The sequence below is a fragment of the Prosopis cineraria genome, unplaced genomic scaffold (assembly GCF_029017545.1).
Source record: "Prosopis cineraria cultivar Desert tree isolate PC_DT_omini unplaced genomic scaffold, ASM2901754v1 PC5, whole genome shotgun sequence".
NCBI lineage: Eukaryota > Viridiplantae > Streptophyta > Magnoliopsida > Fabales > Fabaceae > Prosopis > Prosopis cineraria.
Genome location: NW_026555336.1, coordinates 1 through 16893, shown reverse-complemented (window position 1 = coordinate 16893; position 16893 = coordinate 1). Strand labels below are relative to the sequence as shown.

The following is a 16893-nucleotide window of genomic DNA, read 5'->3' as shown; positions in this document are numbered from 1 at the left end:
ATCCCTATTATGGATGCAAAGAGATGTATTATGAAAGCACATGTTGATCAACATCTATTGGGGAAAATAGGGAAAAGGAAAAAAAGGAATCAGTTTAGACAACAATATAAATGGCACTCACTTATTTTAGGTTTTGTTAGAATTGACGTTGATGATTTAGTCATACCAAATGAACAAGCAACTTGCAGAGGTATCATCACAGATGCTATAGGGAATTGGATATCAAGATTATGTTGTAAATTAGAGAAAGTCCCTCCAACTATAGTTGAACTTATTGGAATCAAACTTGACTTAGAATTTTGTCGATAACATGGATTCATTAAAGTTGAACTATTTAATGATTGTGATGCTGCCTTGAATTTGTTATGTTGGGAACAAGTTTCCAATCATCCTTTTCAATAGATTGTGGATGAGACCAAACTTATTTTTTACAAAATGTGCACTGTTAATTTATATTTTATATTTAAAGAAGTTAATTGTCTTGCCCACTCCTTAATTCACTATTGTCACTCTTTCGATAATATGTTGTATATTTTTTATTAAAAACCACCATTCTTGAATGGAGGTAATTGATGATAGATTTGTTTAGTTTGTACTCACTTTATACTCCTTGAGTTAGGTATATTTATCCTTTTTCATTAAAAAAAAGAAAAATCCCCCTCTCCATGCTTTGGTCTGTCCAAATTAGGTTTTTACTTGGAGAGGAGTCAAGTTGACTAATTTATCCTCACTAATTTTGCTAATTCCACAATTGCCCATACCTGAAAAACTATAAAAAAAAAAAAAAAAGGCGATCGATTCACTCTGCAATCTGCATCCTCCTCTCGTTCCCGCCTGCGCTCTCGCCGTGCGTCGTGCTCGCGCTCTTCCTCGTCGATCTTGCCGTGCGCCGTCCTAGCCTTCTCATCTCACCGTCGTGTCTCCGTTTTCCGGTGAGTTTCCCTCTGCTTCTCTCGTTATCGTCATTCTCTCATGTTTTCCGTCATCTATGTTGAGTTTTCTGTCATTTCCCTCTGCTCCTCTCACTATCGTGATTTCTTTTTTTTTTTTTTGCCCTGAAGCCCTCTTCAAAGAACATTATCCTCCATAGAACAATATATGGGTTTTTTCAGGTTTATGACTTAACAAGTAAATGGGTCTTCTCAGATTTCGCATCCAATTCAGTTCTGTAATCATCATATAGCTTTTTAACTCGGATTAGAAATCCTATTTGATAAATTGGCTATTCGATTTTCCCCTGAGTGTATTGCAACCCAATTACCTGCGAACTTAGCTGCAAGATTATCTTTCATGGTGGAATAATGTGGATTTTTTTTCCTTAAAAAAAAAAAAAAAGTTCATCTGTATGGTTCAATGGGTGAAAATCTTATGATGTAATTGTGAAAGATGGTAATGTCACTGCAGGAACCATAATCAATATTAATGGGTCGGGTTCCTGATAATGCTATTATGAGTGACACTGATCAGCAAGGAAATTCGTAACAACTAATGTTGACAGTAAAGGGAGCCAATTACCTAAGGTTCAATCATGTAAACTTTGATGGCTATTTGGCTGGTGCTATTAGCTGTGCTTCATGCATGGATGAAATTTATAAAAGAATATGTGGACTAGACGGAGCTAGTTGAGATGAATAAGAGCTTGCAGCAAGGGGACAAAGAGGGTGGTTAAAGAGAAGGATAATAATATTAAGAAGCAACTGATAATGAGAATGTTCTTTGGTCCTATTTAGATGGTCTTTTAACAATTTATGATGGCTTTTGTTGTATGGTCAAAGTAAAATATTTCATGTAAGGGTATGACAGTAAATCACTTCTTACCTCCCCTCCCATCCTAAACCAAACAAAGGAGCATTAAAAAACTCTCCCCTCCCCTCCCCTCCCCTTCCCCTCCCTTAAACCAAACACACGCTCAAACTCAGGCGAAGATTGTATTGTATATTTTGTATCAGAAAAAAGGAAGCTTAGATAGATGGGGAAGGAGGTTTCAATGAAGAGAGAACTTGAAGCTGCAATCCTTGACAAAGCTAGCAAAGTGATATCAACTATTAAGAGTGCTAAACATGTTGATCAAGTCATTTGTGCGCTTCACTCCATAGCTACCCTTCTCTTCCCTATCGACACTTCTCTTATTTCAGGTTAGTCCTATGCATGATTTTTCGCTATTTCAGTTTCCCCCTGCTTCTAGTTCTTGTTCTCTTGCAGTGTTTAGCGGTTGCTTTTCTTGTTCAGCATTTAGCTGCAATATTCCGGATTTTAGTCCTATAATGGTTGTGTTTTCATGGAAGAGAATGAAACTGGAATTAAATGTTACTGGAAAATGAAGGGTCGGGCCAAATCATTTTGGCTATGTTTCATTGCTCCCAACATGAATATGAAGGTTTTATCAAAATATATTCTTCATTTTTTTGCTCGTTATTGAATTGCTGATACGTTGATTTGGGGCAAAACTAATATTTGGGTATCTGGACCTTGGCAGGTAGTATTGATGAGAGTTACCAGGACCAGGTTTTTGTCATTAACCTCTTCAAAATTTTGTAATGTTGTTCTGATGCCTTTAATCTACATTTTCTTCAGTTAAATATTTTTTTGTTGTGGCATGTTTAGGTCTTAGCAGTCAAAGTTCATTCAGCAGAAGAGCGGGCTGACTGGTGGCAGGCATTTTACCAAGGGATTGCTTTTCGAACATTTGCTCGCTTCTTGTTACTTGGTAATGGTTTTTAAAATCATTTATTCTATCATGCATTTGCACGTCAGTAACCATTCCTATGGTGCATGTTTTAATTGTTGGGAAATTCTGGTATCCACAGAAGGGCATGTCTTTGGGGCTGTGACCAAGAATTTAGTTGATGAATCTTTCTTTGTAGTATCTATTCCTATGTTATGTGTGCCCTCCTCTTCTTTTTCCCAGGCAAAATCATATCAGCATTTTGCTTGTCCTTTTTTCTCATATAAGATGCAATTACCTGCAGATGTTGCCCCGAACTGGCTGGCTTGTTTTCCCTTCTCTGCGAAGAAACATGTTTACGATGTTTTCTTTGTTCATGGACATATCCCTGAGGTTGTGCAGATTTTGGCTCTTTCACTCCAGCATAATGGAAGTGATGCTCATGCTCTAGATATTAATGCTGTCCTCTCAAATTCTGAAAGGTGTGATTGTTAGTATTTTTACTGTCTTTAGGAATTAGAATTAGAATGCCATTTCTCCGCCTTAGAAGTCATTTATTCCAACAGCTATGTGGTGTTAATTCATATCTTGCACCTTTATGCATTCAAACTGACCTATGATGACAATTACCTGGACCATTTAGAAAGTTCATTACTGAATGTGTGAACCACTTTTTGTTTTCTCTCTTTTCTATATCAGGCATTTCCTTGTAATATTAGGTACTATCAATTAGCAATCTGGGACATATATTTGAATACCCATGGTACAGGGACTGGCAGTTGCAATTCTTTCTCTCTCTTTTAAGCTTGGCACCCTTGAATTTAATGATTGCAACATTGACATGTTATAATAGTCATAATGATGTGTCAAAACCATACTTTTGCTTCATCTGGTATTTGCAATCTGAAATGATGGAACATCAGGAAGAATAATTTGATTTTTTGGCATCCATGACAGGTTGCTTGTATTGTGCTTGATTGAACATAAAGGAATGCTTCAATTAGCAATAGAGTTTGGTGGTTCTTATGAATCAGCAGGTTTTACATATGAACAACTCAAAGCAGATGTATCTAGGATGGCTCAGATTGTTTCATCTATACCTGACAAAGCAAGAATGAACTCTCTGACTTCATTGTCATCTCAGTATCCTAATTTTTAAGCCTTGAATTGGATAGTAGTATGCTCTATACATGCATCATTTCTCTATTCTTTTTAAATCGATTAACACATCTTGCTGTTTCATTATTTGAGATTGATGTTCTTAATTCCATTATTTGAGTACAATGGTGTCTTGCAATCCATGTAACTGACCCCACCTAGTGGGATAAAGGCTTGTTGTTGTTGTTGTTGTTGTTGTTGATGTTCTTAATTCCTTGGTCCTTTCTTCCATGTTTTTTCGTAACCAAAAATATTCAGCTTGTTCTTCAGGCAGATTATCATCCAACTTCTCTTCCTGGCAAAAGAAAGAGATGTGATTCTGCAAAATAAAGTGGAGTTTGGAGAAAAGGACAATAGTGGTACTATGATATTTGTTGGGGAATTGTTTTCTCGCATTTGTCGCCGTGGCTCCGCTGGTAACTAGAATACGTTGTGTTTGCTTCTTATAATGTTTTGATTGCCTGGAAAAACTCGTTGTGTGTGGATAAATAACAAGTTTAGAGCAACATCACATTGGAACTTTTGGGCCATTCTGTGTTGTGCTATTGCCATTAATGTTGTGAATTACAGTTGCATATGGACTAGTTGTTAAGAGTCAGTAAAGTTGTTTTTTGATTGATTCTCTTTTCTTGTAGATCTGTTATCAAGTGAAGTAACATCCCAAGTTCTAAGTCATATACAGAGTTGCTTAAAAAGTAATGATTCACTTACTGAGGAATTGCTCGAGTCAAACCCTGATTCTGTCTTCTGGTTGAGAATGATGGAGGCAATTAGAGATCCCTTTGCAGTGGAAAGAATCTCTGAGCAAATTTTGCATCAGCTAGTTTCTCGTCATGCAGATGATATCCTAGCCTATTGGGTTCTATGGTTGTTGTTTCATCGCACTTTTAAGCATCAGGCTTCAGTTAGGTTAGTGGATATATGTTACTTTTTTCCATTTATCCTGTTTGGCTTATTTTCAGGTTGGAGAATATTTCTCTTTTGGCCTTTTTATTAGGTGAATTTCTTGAATGTGTGGCCTTACCTGTCTGTCTGAGAGTCTGAATCTGATGCCAGGTTAAGAGAGAGAAAACTGAAGGAAGAATGATTTTTTTTTTTTTAAGAAGATAAATAATTCTTGGATCAAGAGAAAAGTAAATAGGAAAGATAAGAATTATCCTATTGCATTCTTACTCTTAAGGCCTTAATCTAAATAGATGTGAATACTGCAAGATTATTTACTTCTTTAAGGACTTCTTTTGTGAGGGATATTGTGCCTCGTATTAAATTAATTACTAATTAATGCTGAGCGGTAATAGTACAATTTTTTCCAGCCTTACATGGTGGGATAATCTTGTTATTGTTGTTATAGTAGTAGTACAATTTTGCCATTGATTAGATGCATAATTTCACATTTCATTGTTCATGCATCTGTATCCTGCAATAAGTCAGTTTGCAGATATTTAGCCTTGGCCAATTACGAGGCATTAGACAGACACTAAACCTGGCAAGGTAGGGGAAGCATAATAATGGAAACTCGTTAAAGAAACATTGAGCTTAATGGAGATCCTCCTATCTTTTAGCAACCTCTTTGGTTATGCTCTTTTTTTTTTTTTTTTTTTGCGAATTGAGTTGGCTTGGCTGGCAACTCCAGTCTTTCTTTTTTTCACTATTTTTTTAAGAAATGATAAAACTAATATATATTGTTATGCACTTGGTGTTTTTTCCTTTTTCCGTGGCTGCTGTCTAGGTCTTTGTTTGTGGACAAATTCCTGCTCTGGAAAGTATTTCCCTTAAGTTGTCTGAAGTGGATTCTTCAATTTTCAGTTCATGAATGCCCACCATGCACCATTTTATATGGGCACAGTCGCCCTGGACTCTTAAATGTAGTCCAGCGTCTGGTGGCTGTATGGTCTGAGAAAGAATTTGTGCAAACAGCATCTATTGAGCAGCAAGCTTGTATCCTTTCAGAGTATGCAGCAGTCTTTGAAGTGTCGGAGGAGAAACATTGTTTCAAATTGATATAAAATCCTTTCCTCATGTATATGACATTTTCACTTCCTTCTGAGCATTCCCTGGGACTGATGCCATGTACATTGAAATGCATTTATGTACTTTTATTTTTTTCATATTTATGTTTCCCTTGATTTGTCTCAGATATATCTGCAGCTCTTGGCCTTTCCCTTGAGACAATGACTAAAGAAGAATTAGAAGGGACGAAGGATGTCATGCATTTGATTCTTCAAGGAGTTAGCTGTAATTACATTCACTTGTAACAGTTGGGTGTGTTGATAATAGTGATGGAAACTAGGCTTATGTGAGATTTGTGGATTACTGCCTATGTTAATCCTCAAGAACGCTACTTAAATACAGCCCTAGCTTAAGGAAAGGTGTTAGAGATGGAAGCAGTCTATTAGTACTCTAGGGATTTCTAGATAGGGAAATGGCTTAGCTTCTGATTAAATAATCTGAACTCTGGTTTTATGATTTCTTTTACATGTTTATATATATCCTGAAAAGGGGAAAAATACATGTAGTGGAACAATAAAGAATTGCTGTACTATGATGTGACGGGTTTCTGAATTTTTGTGCTGGAAAGGCCAAATTGTTGCCATCTCTATTTGGAGAAATAACAGTTTCCGTTCATCTTCTAATATTTTGTGTAAATGTTCCAGGTAGACTGGAGAGTCCAAATCATTTAGTTCGAAGAATGGCCAGCATTGTTGCTTTAGTGTTGTCTAAAGTTATTGATCCAAAAAATCCTCTATACCTTGATGATAGCTGCAGTGAGGAGACAATTGATTGGGAATTTGGATTGAATGTTCCCAAGAAAGACATTCTAGCTGCATCAAATTGCAAAGAAAAAGGTGTTGAAAGCACAAAAATACTTTCAGTGTCAGATCCAGAGGGGGGCTCTGGTTTGCCCTCTAGTAGCAGGATAACCATGAGTAAAAAAGGTAGAAAGAAGTTATCGGAATTTAATGTGCTTGATCCAGATGAGATTATTGATCCAGCTTCACTAAATCTTGAATCAGACTCTGGTATTGATGATAATGGTGTGGATGATAGTGGAAGTGAGAACTCATATTCCTCAAGTGATTTATCTTTACAGCCATATGACTTGTCAGATGATGACTCAGATTTGAAAAAAAGAATCTCGCAGTTAGCTGATGTAGTTGCAGCTCTTCGAAAAACAGATGATGCCGATGGGGTTAGTCATTAGTTCCCACTATTATAGTTGCCTCTTTTGTTATTTGCCCCTTCTTTACATAAAGATGGAATTCAAGATTTCAGACAGTTGAGGTGGTGCTAATTGACTGTTAAGCTTAATATGATGCAGTGTTAATTAAATAGTTTAACAATTGCTGCAACTGCCAACTTCATTTTATTGTGGCTTAGTTAGGAGCTTCTATTATACACAACACATGATTATGACCTTAAGGACATGAAGCATAACACCTAGCTGACTTCCATGTTAGCCCCTAAACTCAATTCAATTTATTGTTCTATGAAGTTCTGCTTTCCTGATGAGCACAAGTTTCCTAGCATCCTTTTTTTTTTTTTGGGGGGGGGGGGTGTTAAAACTTGGTGTAGAAAGACTCGTAGATGTTGATTAAGTTGTACAATTTTGTTGCAGGTGGAAAGGGCTATCGATGTAGCTGAAAAGCTCATAAGAGCATCCCCTGATGAACTTAAGCACTTGGCGGGGGATCTGACCAAAACTCTTGTTTATGTTCGTTGCTCTGATATATCTGTAGAAGGAGCGGAAGAATCAACTGAAGACAAGCGACAAAAAGCGTTAGTTGCCTTGTTAGTCACCTGCTCATTTGAATCCTTGGATACACTAAACAGGCTATTGTATTCTCCTAATTTAGATATCAGCCAGCGCATTATGATATTAGATGTCATGACGGAAGCAGCTCAGGAGCTTGCTGAAATGCAAATTATGAAACCCAAACACAGGACTGGATCCCTCATCTCAGTTGTTTCTGATACTCAACCATGGTTCTTGCCTAGCAGCACGGGGCCTCCTGGAGCTGGTTCCTGGAAAGAGATCTCGAGAACAGAAACTTTGTTGAATTGGTCAAATAGCTATGAGAGGGAACTTCCCTCTAAACATAATCAAATCAAGAAAGGGAGGACACGCTGGTGGAGTTTGGGATTGCATTCGACACAGCAGAACTTGATGGAGTGTTCCCAGAACAAGTTTCCTGTTTATGCTGCTGCATTCATGCTTCCTGCCATGGAGGGGTATGATAAGAAAAGACACGGTGTTGATTTGCTTGGTAGGGATTTCATTGTCCTCGGGAAACTTATTCATATGCTCGGGGTTTGCATGAAGTCTTTAGCAATGCACCCAGAAGCATCTGCACTTGCTCCCTCACTCCTGGATATGTTAAGATCCAGGTATTGACTGAGTAATTTTTTATTTGACTCCAAGCTGTGAGAGGGCCTGGTGGATTTAATAATACTGAATTTTGTAGTTTAAAAATTACTATCTCACCAACACAAGTGTGCCTCACTTGTTGATCAAGTAGAACTAAGATGCACATTGTTTGGTTCGCGATGTTATGCTACCATGCTAATTCAGGCAAAATTACGTTTATGCAGGGAGGTATGCCATCATAAAGAAGCATATGTGAGAAGAGCTACTCTTTTTGCAGCTGCATGCATTGTGATTGCTCTTCACCCAACTTACATTGCAACTGCCTTGTTGGAAGGAAATACTGATATGTCTGCAGGCCTTGATTGGATTCGCACATGGGCACTTGAGGTAGCTGAGTCAGACACAGATAGAGAATGCTATATGGTGAGAGAAGGAAATTAGAAGCGTCAAAAAATGTCTATAGAATCTTGTGTCCTCCAAAACTCTTTCCCTCCATTCTTTTTGATTTTGAATTGACTTCTAAAGCTACTTTCTTTTGGTTTAATTTTGTGGTTCACCGTAGATGGCTATGAAATGCATTCAACTTCATGGGGAGATGGCTCTTCAAACTTCAAGAGCTCTGGAGTCAGCAAAAAGTTCATTCAGAGCAAGTCCTGCTCTGTGTATCAATGCTTCCAAGGGGACGATTAAAATGCCCTACTTAAACGGGAATCACTGATCCTATTGTGCAGGATTTCGGTATTATCTTCCCTCCTTTTTGATGGCCATTGCTATAATGTGTCTATAAATAGTAGGATTCTAACTATGCTCATGTACAGATTTCAAATGATTTCCAAGTCCAACTTAAAAAATTGTATTTTCAATTCTTGATGTAATAAAAAAATAATTTTGGAAGATCTAGAAATTTTTTTTTTTTTTAAGTTTACTGCTCCTCTCAAAGCCCAACATAGTCCACCTAAACAGATCGACCCATATTCTGACGATACACACCAATGGGGAACCTAAAGGCCCATCCTTGCTTATGTAAAGCGTACTTTAATAGCTTCAATCAACCTCTCTCAATGAGATGAACCTCATGCCTCGAGGCTTCAACTTCAGATAATCAGGTCAGGCTGTCTTTTTCCTTTCGAGCTTCTTTTCCACCTTGCTTCCTTCAAAGTCATCGTGCCCACGTCCATCCTGCCTCCATTGTCTCTTCATGCAAGCGATCACTCACCCATCTTGTACCCTGCATGTGTGTATTCAAATATTCTATCTTTTCTTCAAATCAGCTTAAAACGCTCGGATCATAGTGGGCGACAATGAGCCCGAAGATAGGCCGGTGTGCTTCAAGAGTGTAAAAGAAGGAGATTTTATGAAAGCCAAGAGGACAAGAGGAACAGGAAATCCATAGAAGCTGCTAAAAGGAACCAAAGGAAGTGTTGATATTGTTCTTTTCTCTGTTATTAATTCATGATCTTTGTTTCAGTTTACGTGTTGTGGTTGTCGATTTTAGAAACTTCAATTTGCAACCTGTCTCTTACTCTCCACGTTATTGTTCTGAACTTCGAAATTGTGCATTTATTTTTGTCAAGTAGACCTATCTATCGAAGTGAATCAGTTTGAACTCATTACATATTTAAATAGATTAAAGTCAGGCCTGCGACTCCAATCAGTCATAAGTTGTGTGTGTCGAGGTAATTGCAGAAACATACTTTAACTTACATTTTTGAGTCTCATTCTTTAAATTAGTGTTGCGTTGCTTCGTGACCTGGGAAATATTGAAATACTACTTGTTTATTCTGCTTGACAATGCTCGTATACGCTCAATGCCCATTTCAAGGTGAACTGGTAGACGATTTTTAACAAAATGAAGCACTGATAGAACACAATGGTGTAATGCCACTCATGAAGCCTACCATGCATAGTATGATAATGATTGTTATTGTTGTTGAAGCACTAATTAACAACACGTCCCTGCAGTGGCGTTCAGGAATTTCCCTTTCTCGATTTCTATATTTTGTTCTTCCTTTCCATTAGTTGGGTCTTATGAGCAACTGTGGTGAACAAGAATGCTAAGATTTATATGGATCAATGCTGTGTGGCGCAAAACAAGTATTTTTGTTTGGAATTTCTGTTGAAATGGCCTCTGATAATCTCCAAGCTGTCAGGTATGAAATGAAGATTCATAATAAATGTTGAATTTTGTACTTGAGGCGTGAAAGTACTTATTTTTTGAGTTTAGTCTTGGCATGCCAATGAAGAGAAACAGAACCATAAAGGTTCGGTCAGTTAAATAGACCAACCCCCCCCCCCCAAAAAAAAAAAAAAACCCTTTTCACATCCGAATCCATCCATCAGACCATATCCAAATCTGAACCTCCCAATTTCATCTCTATTGAAGGCCCTTTTCGCTATTCGACTGTCACTCCACATCGCTGACCATGGCCGAAGCGTTGGGGCTAAATTTCGAGTCTTCAATGGTCTCCTCCATGCGTGGCTGCTCTGCTGTTCTACCTAGCTAATGGAAGTGCTCCTGAGCTTCATTTGTAAAACTTTCTTTAAACTAACTCCGTTGTAAATTGAATGCAATTCCGAAGTTGTCGACTGTACTTCTGAGATTATGTTTGATTTTTTTTTTTTTTTTTTGGTTGTATTTTTAGCTGGAACAGAGATTACGGTTGGCTGGTTTTATTATTAAGTGTGTTATTCAATTTGGATTCATGTGGTTAATTTTCAAACCTTGTGTTGTTAAATGTTTATCTAGATATGTATACTGCTAATTCAAAATCTGGATTGATGCTTTGTTAGCTGAGTAATTAAAATCTTAGTCAAGCTTGAATTAATTCACTGTTAAGGCAAGGCTAGGCTGAATCATTTTTTTATTTAATGAAATACTGAATATACATGACCAATTCAAAAGGAGTACAAAGTCAAGATACAAGGAGGAAATCAAGACTATCATCAACTACCGCCATTGTGAAAAAGGTGGGTTTTTTATCAAAGATGTACATATCATTACCAAAAGTATGGCAAGACCTAGCTAAATTATGGGCAATACAATTAGCTTCTCTAAACATAAAATTCAGCTTTGAATTCGAATTTCTGCACAAAAGAAGTTGGGTTTCATCCACGGTATCTTGAAACGGATGATTAGAAATTTGATCCCTAGAAAGCAAGTTTAACGTAGCTGCGCAGTCATTGAAGGTTTCAACATTATTCAAACCAAGATACCAGCAAAACTCCAATCCATATTTGATTCCAAGAAGTTCTGATATAGTTGGAGGAACATTCCAAGAAGGCTGAATCATAATTCTAATAAACCAATTGAGCATATCTTTAGGTGATTAAGTAATTTAAATTTTCTTAATTAGCTACTAGGAAGGTTAAAGGCGTAATTATCACTTAGGTATAACCTAAGTCTTAAGCTCAATCAAAATTTAAGAAAGAAATAATCTTGACGTGCCACATTAACTAGGTAAATTAATGCTATCCATTTCATTAGAGCACTCACATTCACACCTTCCAATTTGAATTCTTGTTTTCAAAAATTGAAGAAAATTCCTATAAAAATTATTTTCAATCCTTTTAGCATTAGAACCGATTCAAACCTCAATTTTTCTATGTATTACTTAATTCAATTAATCAAGAACAATGGGTCCACGAGAGTACGATCTGGATTTAAAGCTATCTACATTAGTGTTTAGTCTTGTTAAATTTCAAGCCAACGCAATTAAGGCATTTCAAATTTTTTAACACCATTACGGGAGATCACTTTGTCCTACGTTTGATTGAATTAGGTATTGTCTAAGTTGCTTTTCTTAGTGTAATTTTTGTGTTTTTGTTTGCTTATGTGTTTGGGTAAGCTTTTTTGTTCTATGTCTGCTTTGCCATTCTCTTAAAGAGTGTATGTCTACTTTGCCATTCTTTTAGAGCTTTTAAAGAATTGAAATATAGTCTGAAGAATAGTAATTCTGCTTCTGTTTCTGCTGTTAAGTTTAAACTTGAGTTTGTGGATTTTACTGTAATTTAAAAAAAAAAATGGCGGTTGAAATTCCAATGAGTAATAAGAATGGTGGGAATAATAATGGGGATGTTCCAAATAATAAGTCTATTAGAGAGAGAACTACTTCGAACTCTAATTTTATAGGTTTGGGGTAGTTTTTCCAAACAATGAAGGCTTTGAAAATAAACTGTCCTTACTTAACTCTACCTAAATTCTATGGGTTACTTGGTGAAGATCCAAACAACACATTCAGTATCTTCAAATGATCTACGTAAGCATGAAACTTAATATGGTTCAGGTAAATGACATTTGGAGAGTTTTTCATTTAACTTTAGGGGTTGCTAAAGATTGATTAAGAATCTTATCATCCTTTATTGTCTACACTTCATGGAATGATTCGAGGAAGGTATTTTTAGAAAGATACGTTGCATCTCTTAGGATATATATATATATATACATACATATAATGTGTAGCAAGGTTTAAATGAAAATTTATATAAATATTGATAATTTTGATTTTTTACTTGCAAAAATGCCGTCATCATCATATTTCCATGGTAAAATTGCTTGAATATTTTTGTAAGGCATTGCATTCACAGGCCGGAACCTTTGTTGATGTTGCTTCTAGTGGGTCTTTTCTTGATTTAACCCCTTCAAATGCATGGAGAATATTCCATGTAGAACAGAATCTTATCTCTTGTAAATTCCATTGAAATTATTATTCTTTGTACACTGAAAACACTATTCTTTCTACAGCCCAAACAATTATTTAATATTTTGTTTTATTTTTTTTTATGATTATAACGCAGAAACCCACAATTGTGTACGTAGTGTGGATACAATTTATAATTCTACGTGTAGATTATAAAGTTTGTTTTAATTTAGACATTTTAAAAAAAATTAATGCACTAAAATATAAGACATTAACAAAAATAAATTTTATTAATTATATTTTTTTCATTAAGTTAAAGCATACATTTAGTCTTTTAACTTTATATAAGGTTTCATTTTAATCTTTTAATTTTATAAAGTGTCTTTTTAGTCATTTAACTCTAACACTATTACTTGCATCCTAACAAATTTTTATAAATTTTTAAATATTGACAAAATATTTTTAAATGCTGACATATTAAGTTTAATTTTTTTAAAATAATAATAATTGATGCAAAAAATAATCATTTAAAAATAATGATATTAGATTTAGAAAACTAAAAAATACTTTATAAAAGTAAGGGATAAATTAAAACCTTATATAAAGTTAGAGAATTAAAAATATACTTTAACCTTTTTAATATTAGCCTTCCTATTATATTAGCTCTTTCTTTTATTTTCTTTTACATATGAAGTATTAAATTAAAAGCATTTTTAAAAGTTAATATTTTTATTTTAAAAAATAAGATTATAAAGTATATTTAATAAATTTGATTAGTATATGAAATTATTATAAAGTATCTTATAAATTGGGAAGAGAGAGAGCTTGGTAATATTGCAAATCCATCTTTTGTCCCATTATTTTAATTTCATTATATGGTTTCACGGTAGCCTAGACTCCGAACGAAAAAGAAAGCCTTGACAGTGGTTGTAGAGTAAAATTACAAGTCCATTATTTCACATTTCTTTCTCTTTTCCTATTCATTCTCGCTGAAGCTGGGCTACAACTTAACGATGCTTTTACAATAAAATCACGTTTTCATCCTTTACCCCATTATTAATCTACATCACTCTCCCCCTTTCTCAAATCATCAAGGCTGAGGTTCCACTCTTATGAACTTCTCTTGCCCATTACAAATCTCTCCCCCTATTGACGGATCCAGTGGACAAGGAGGATCCCCCCAACCCACCAATATTTTTAAAACCAAAGTGAATATTGAACCAGAAATATTAGAGGTGCATAGTTCTCATGATCCAACCGGGCTGGACCAATGATCGAACCGATGACGTAACAATTAAATTAAAAAAATTATATATATATATATATATATATATAATAATCTAAATATAAAAAATGAATATGAAATTGCCACTTAACTTAAAAATAAAACCAAATATTTTAAATTTATTATAACTTAACAAGCCACATGAGACAATATAACATCAAATGATTAAAAAAAATTGGTCATTTTCTTTAAAAAATTGATAGAAAATTTAAAAAAAAAAAAAGAAAAAGGGCATTTTCTTTTCAACAGTCTAGTTTCTTAAAAACAAATCTAATTCTCGACTTGATCCCGGTTCCCTATCCAACCACCAGTCCAAAGCAGTTCAATCTGGCTCAACTCCTTGAATGATTTTTTTGGCTCAACCGAGCCATTAGCCTGATCGATCAACAATTTGATCAGTCCAACCATCTGATTCAGTCTAGTTTTTTAATCATTGCAACCCACACACACTTTGATGTTCCTTTGGTAGAAATTATTAGTCTTGCTTGTAAAAATTGTAAAACGAGATTTTGGCCCCATTAAATATTTTATTTTCAATTTGGCCCCATTCGTTAGCTTCTACATCAATCTCTGTGTTTGCCCATTCCACCCAAAACCATCCATCTTTCCCCTCATTTGAATGTTTGCCAAATCTATTGCCAAAAATTAGAGGGATTGGGTCGTATTGAGTTTAAGTTTAGAGATTAAATTAAAACTATAAAGACAATGATTTTTTTTTTCAATAAAACAAGATGTTTGTATTTTTATTATGTTCTGGGGTAGAAAATTACAAAAAAAATAATAAGTTGTTATTAAACATAACTTATCATACATTTTCCACATGGTCAATAAATCTTATCAATGGCCTTTTTTCAAAAAAAAAAAGAAAAAATATTTTATTTTTTAAATGACCTTTTCTAATACCTTATGAACAATTAAAGCCACATAGTCCCTTAAACAGTTATGTGGTAAGATTTTTTGGCTTAAAATTCTTAAGCCACAAAGTTGGGATTTTAAAATTTAATGAAAGTAAAAGTATATTCATGTTTTTGACTCTATCAGCCATAAAGTTTTACACGGAGGGGGTAATTATGAATTATAATATTTTCGGCAAAGTTCAAAATATTATATGCCCTTCAAATCAGCACAATCTACATTTATGTTTAATATTAAAATTCTTTATAATTTTATATATTGATTATTCAGATGTAATATTAACTTTTAAATTTTTATTTAGACAAATATAATTTGGGAAAATTACGAATAGGTCCCATAGAAGCAACTTATTTAACAATAAGTCCCACGAAATTGAAAAATTACAGCTAAATTTTGTGGGACTTGAATGCAATTTGTAATTAAAGTAGAAAGACAACATTGCCCCTGTTAAAATATTCAAATTGTTGCAGAAAAACACTCAATCTCTCCCTCTCTCGCGATTACTCTGTCTCCCGCGATTACTCTGCCCTAGCCGTCGCCCCTTGCTCGCTCGTTACTGAGGGTGAGCCGCACACCTTGACTGAAAGGAAGACGAATGATGCGTGAGCCTTGCAAGCGATAGAGGCGAAGGCGATGAAGGTGAATGCGAGCTGAACCCAAAGGAATATTGCAACATCTTGATCTGGTAATATGTTGCCCACATTTTTAGATTATTCTGGGTTGAATAATTTTGACCAAGCCAAATGATAAAATAGCATGTTTAGAGGCTTAATATTAGATGTATCGTGCAGGTCACTTGTTCCCCATTATTATCTTTCAAGCCTACTATTCTAGAGCTGTCTGGTTTACAATGAGCCTATCACTGAAAACGGATTGCGTTATGGAAACCATTTAACTCTTTATCTCATTAGTGTAGCATGGCTATGACAGAAGGCCAATGGACTTCTGCTTTCAAGTTAATTCTTAGTCTATGTTTGATGTATGATAAAATTTTTCTAGAAAGGAAAGGGGGAATTTATCTGGATATAAGATGAGATAGGTGCATTTTCCATTTCGTTTCTTGAAAGTATTTTTCCATGTTCCAAACATGCACTTAAGCCCATTTGATTGTTGAAAAGAAATGCAATGTAATGAAATATGTTGATGGAGAATAAAATAGACTAAAATCAAGTTATGGAATGGTAAAGATGAGAGTCATGGACAGATGAATAGATGGGCATGAGGATTTATGACCTTATTCATGTCAATCCTCATTCCCAGCTCTCTATTACCTCATTTCAGTCCTTCACTCTCCACAAAATCACTAACTTTAAAGACTGTGGACCTCCAGGGAAAGGCCTGAAGAGTTCGTTCCAGAGTGATTTAAAAAGGAGATTGATTTCAAAGGACAAGACTTAATTTGAATATATCCCATTTTGTTCAGGAAGAAGGATATGCAATTATATATTGTGTCAGCTATCATCACAAACCTAAACTCAAATTGCATAAAAAAATGACTTCCTGTGCTTAAAATTTAACATAGTTTTCTTGAATATATGATTTGTACAGGTCAAATCATGGATAAAGGAAAAGGGAAAGTGGCCGGATCTAAGAAACCTAATTTTTTCGGTTACCATCTATTTAGACAAAGATTTTTTAACCAGCCGAAAGCGAAAAGAGAAGGTGAAAGATGGCTAACAAGGAAGTGGTAGCTGCTGAAAAAATTTATCCACGGAAGAAAGAAAACATTATAACAACCTAGCTACTGAAGAAGAGAAAGAGAAAGAAGAAGCACTAATTTGCAAAAAGTAAAGTATGGTATATATAGGATCAAAGATGTATTTTTTTTAGTTTTTGTTTATTTTGGAGTATAGGTGAGTGACATGTT

The 16893-nt window shown here is 35.1% G+C and overlaps 1 protein-coding gene across 2 annotated transcripts; it reads left to right on the top strand.

The window, feature by feature from the left end:
* The first annotated feature begins 793 nt into the window (after window positions 1-793).
* On the top strand, window positions 794-9238 carry LOC129310439 (uncharacterized). Of its 2 annotated transcripts, XM_054952278.1 has the most exons (15): window positions 794-932; window positions 1950-2135; window positions 2477-2505; window positions 2605-2707; window positions 2970-3147; window positions 3623-3808; window positions 4082-4239; window positions 4459-4732; window positions 5553-5761; window positions 5960-6058; window positions 6478-7013; window positions 7440-8209; window positions 8414-8612; window positions 8752-8927; window positions 9153-9238. In XM_054952278.1, exons 2-14 carry the CDS (start codon window positions 1970-1972, stop codon window positions 8905-8907), a joined length of 3063 nt encoding a protein of 1020 aa, XP_054808253.1. In that variant the 5' UTR covers window positions 794-932; window positions 1950-1969; the 3' UTR covers window positions 8908-8927; window positions 9153-9238. The 2 variants fall into 2 exon arrangements, with proteins under 2 accessions (XP_054808253.1, XP_054808252.1); XM_054952277.1 differs by lacking the exon at window positions 9153-9238 and having other exon boundaries at window positions 8752-8982.
* The last annotated feature ends 7655 nt before the right edge of the window (window positions 9239-16893 follow it).

Coding starts and splice junctions, on each gene's coding strand:
- LOC129310439 (XM_054952278.1), top strand. CDS start 1,970: ATGGGGAAGGAGGTTTCAATGAAGAGAGAACTTGAAGCTGCAATCCTT. Junction 2,136..2,476: donor CGACACTTCTCTTATTTCAG/GTTAGTCCTATG, acceptor GGACCTTGGCAG/GTAGTATTGATGAGAGTTAC. Junction 8,210..8,413: donor CTGGATATGTTAAGATCCAG/GTATTGACTGAG, acceptor ACGTTTATGCAG/GGAGGTATGCCATCATAAAG.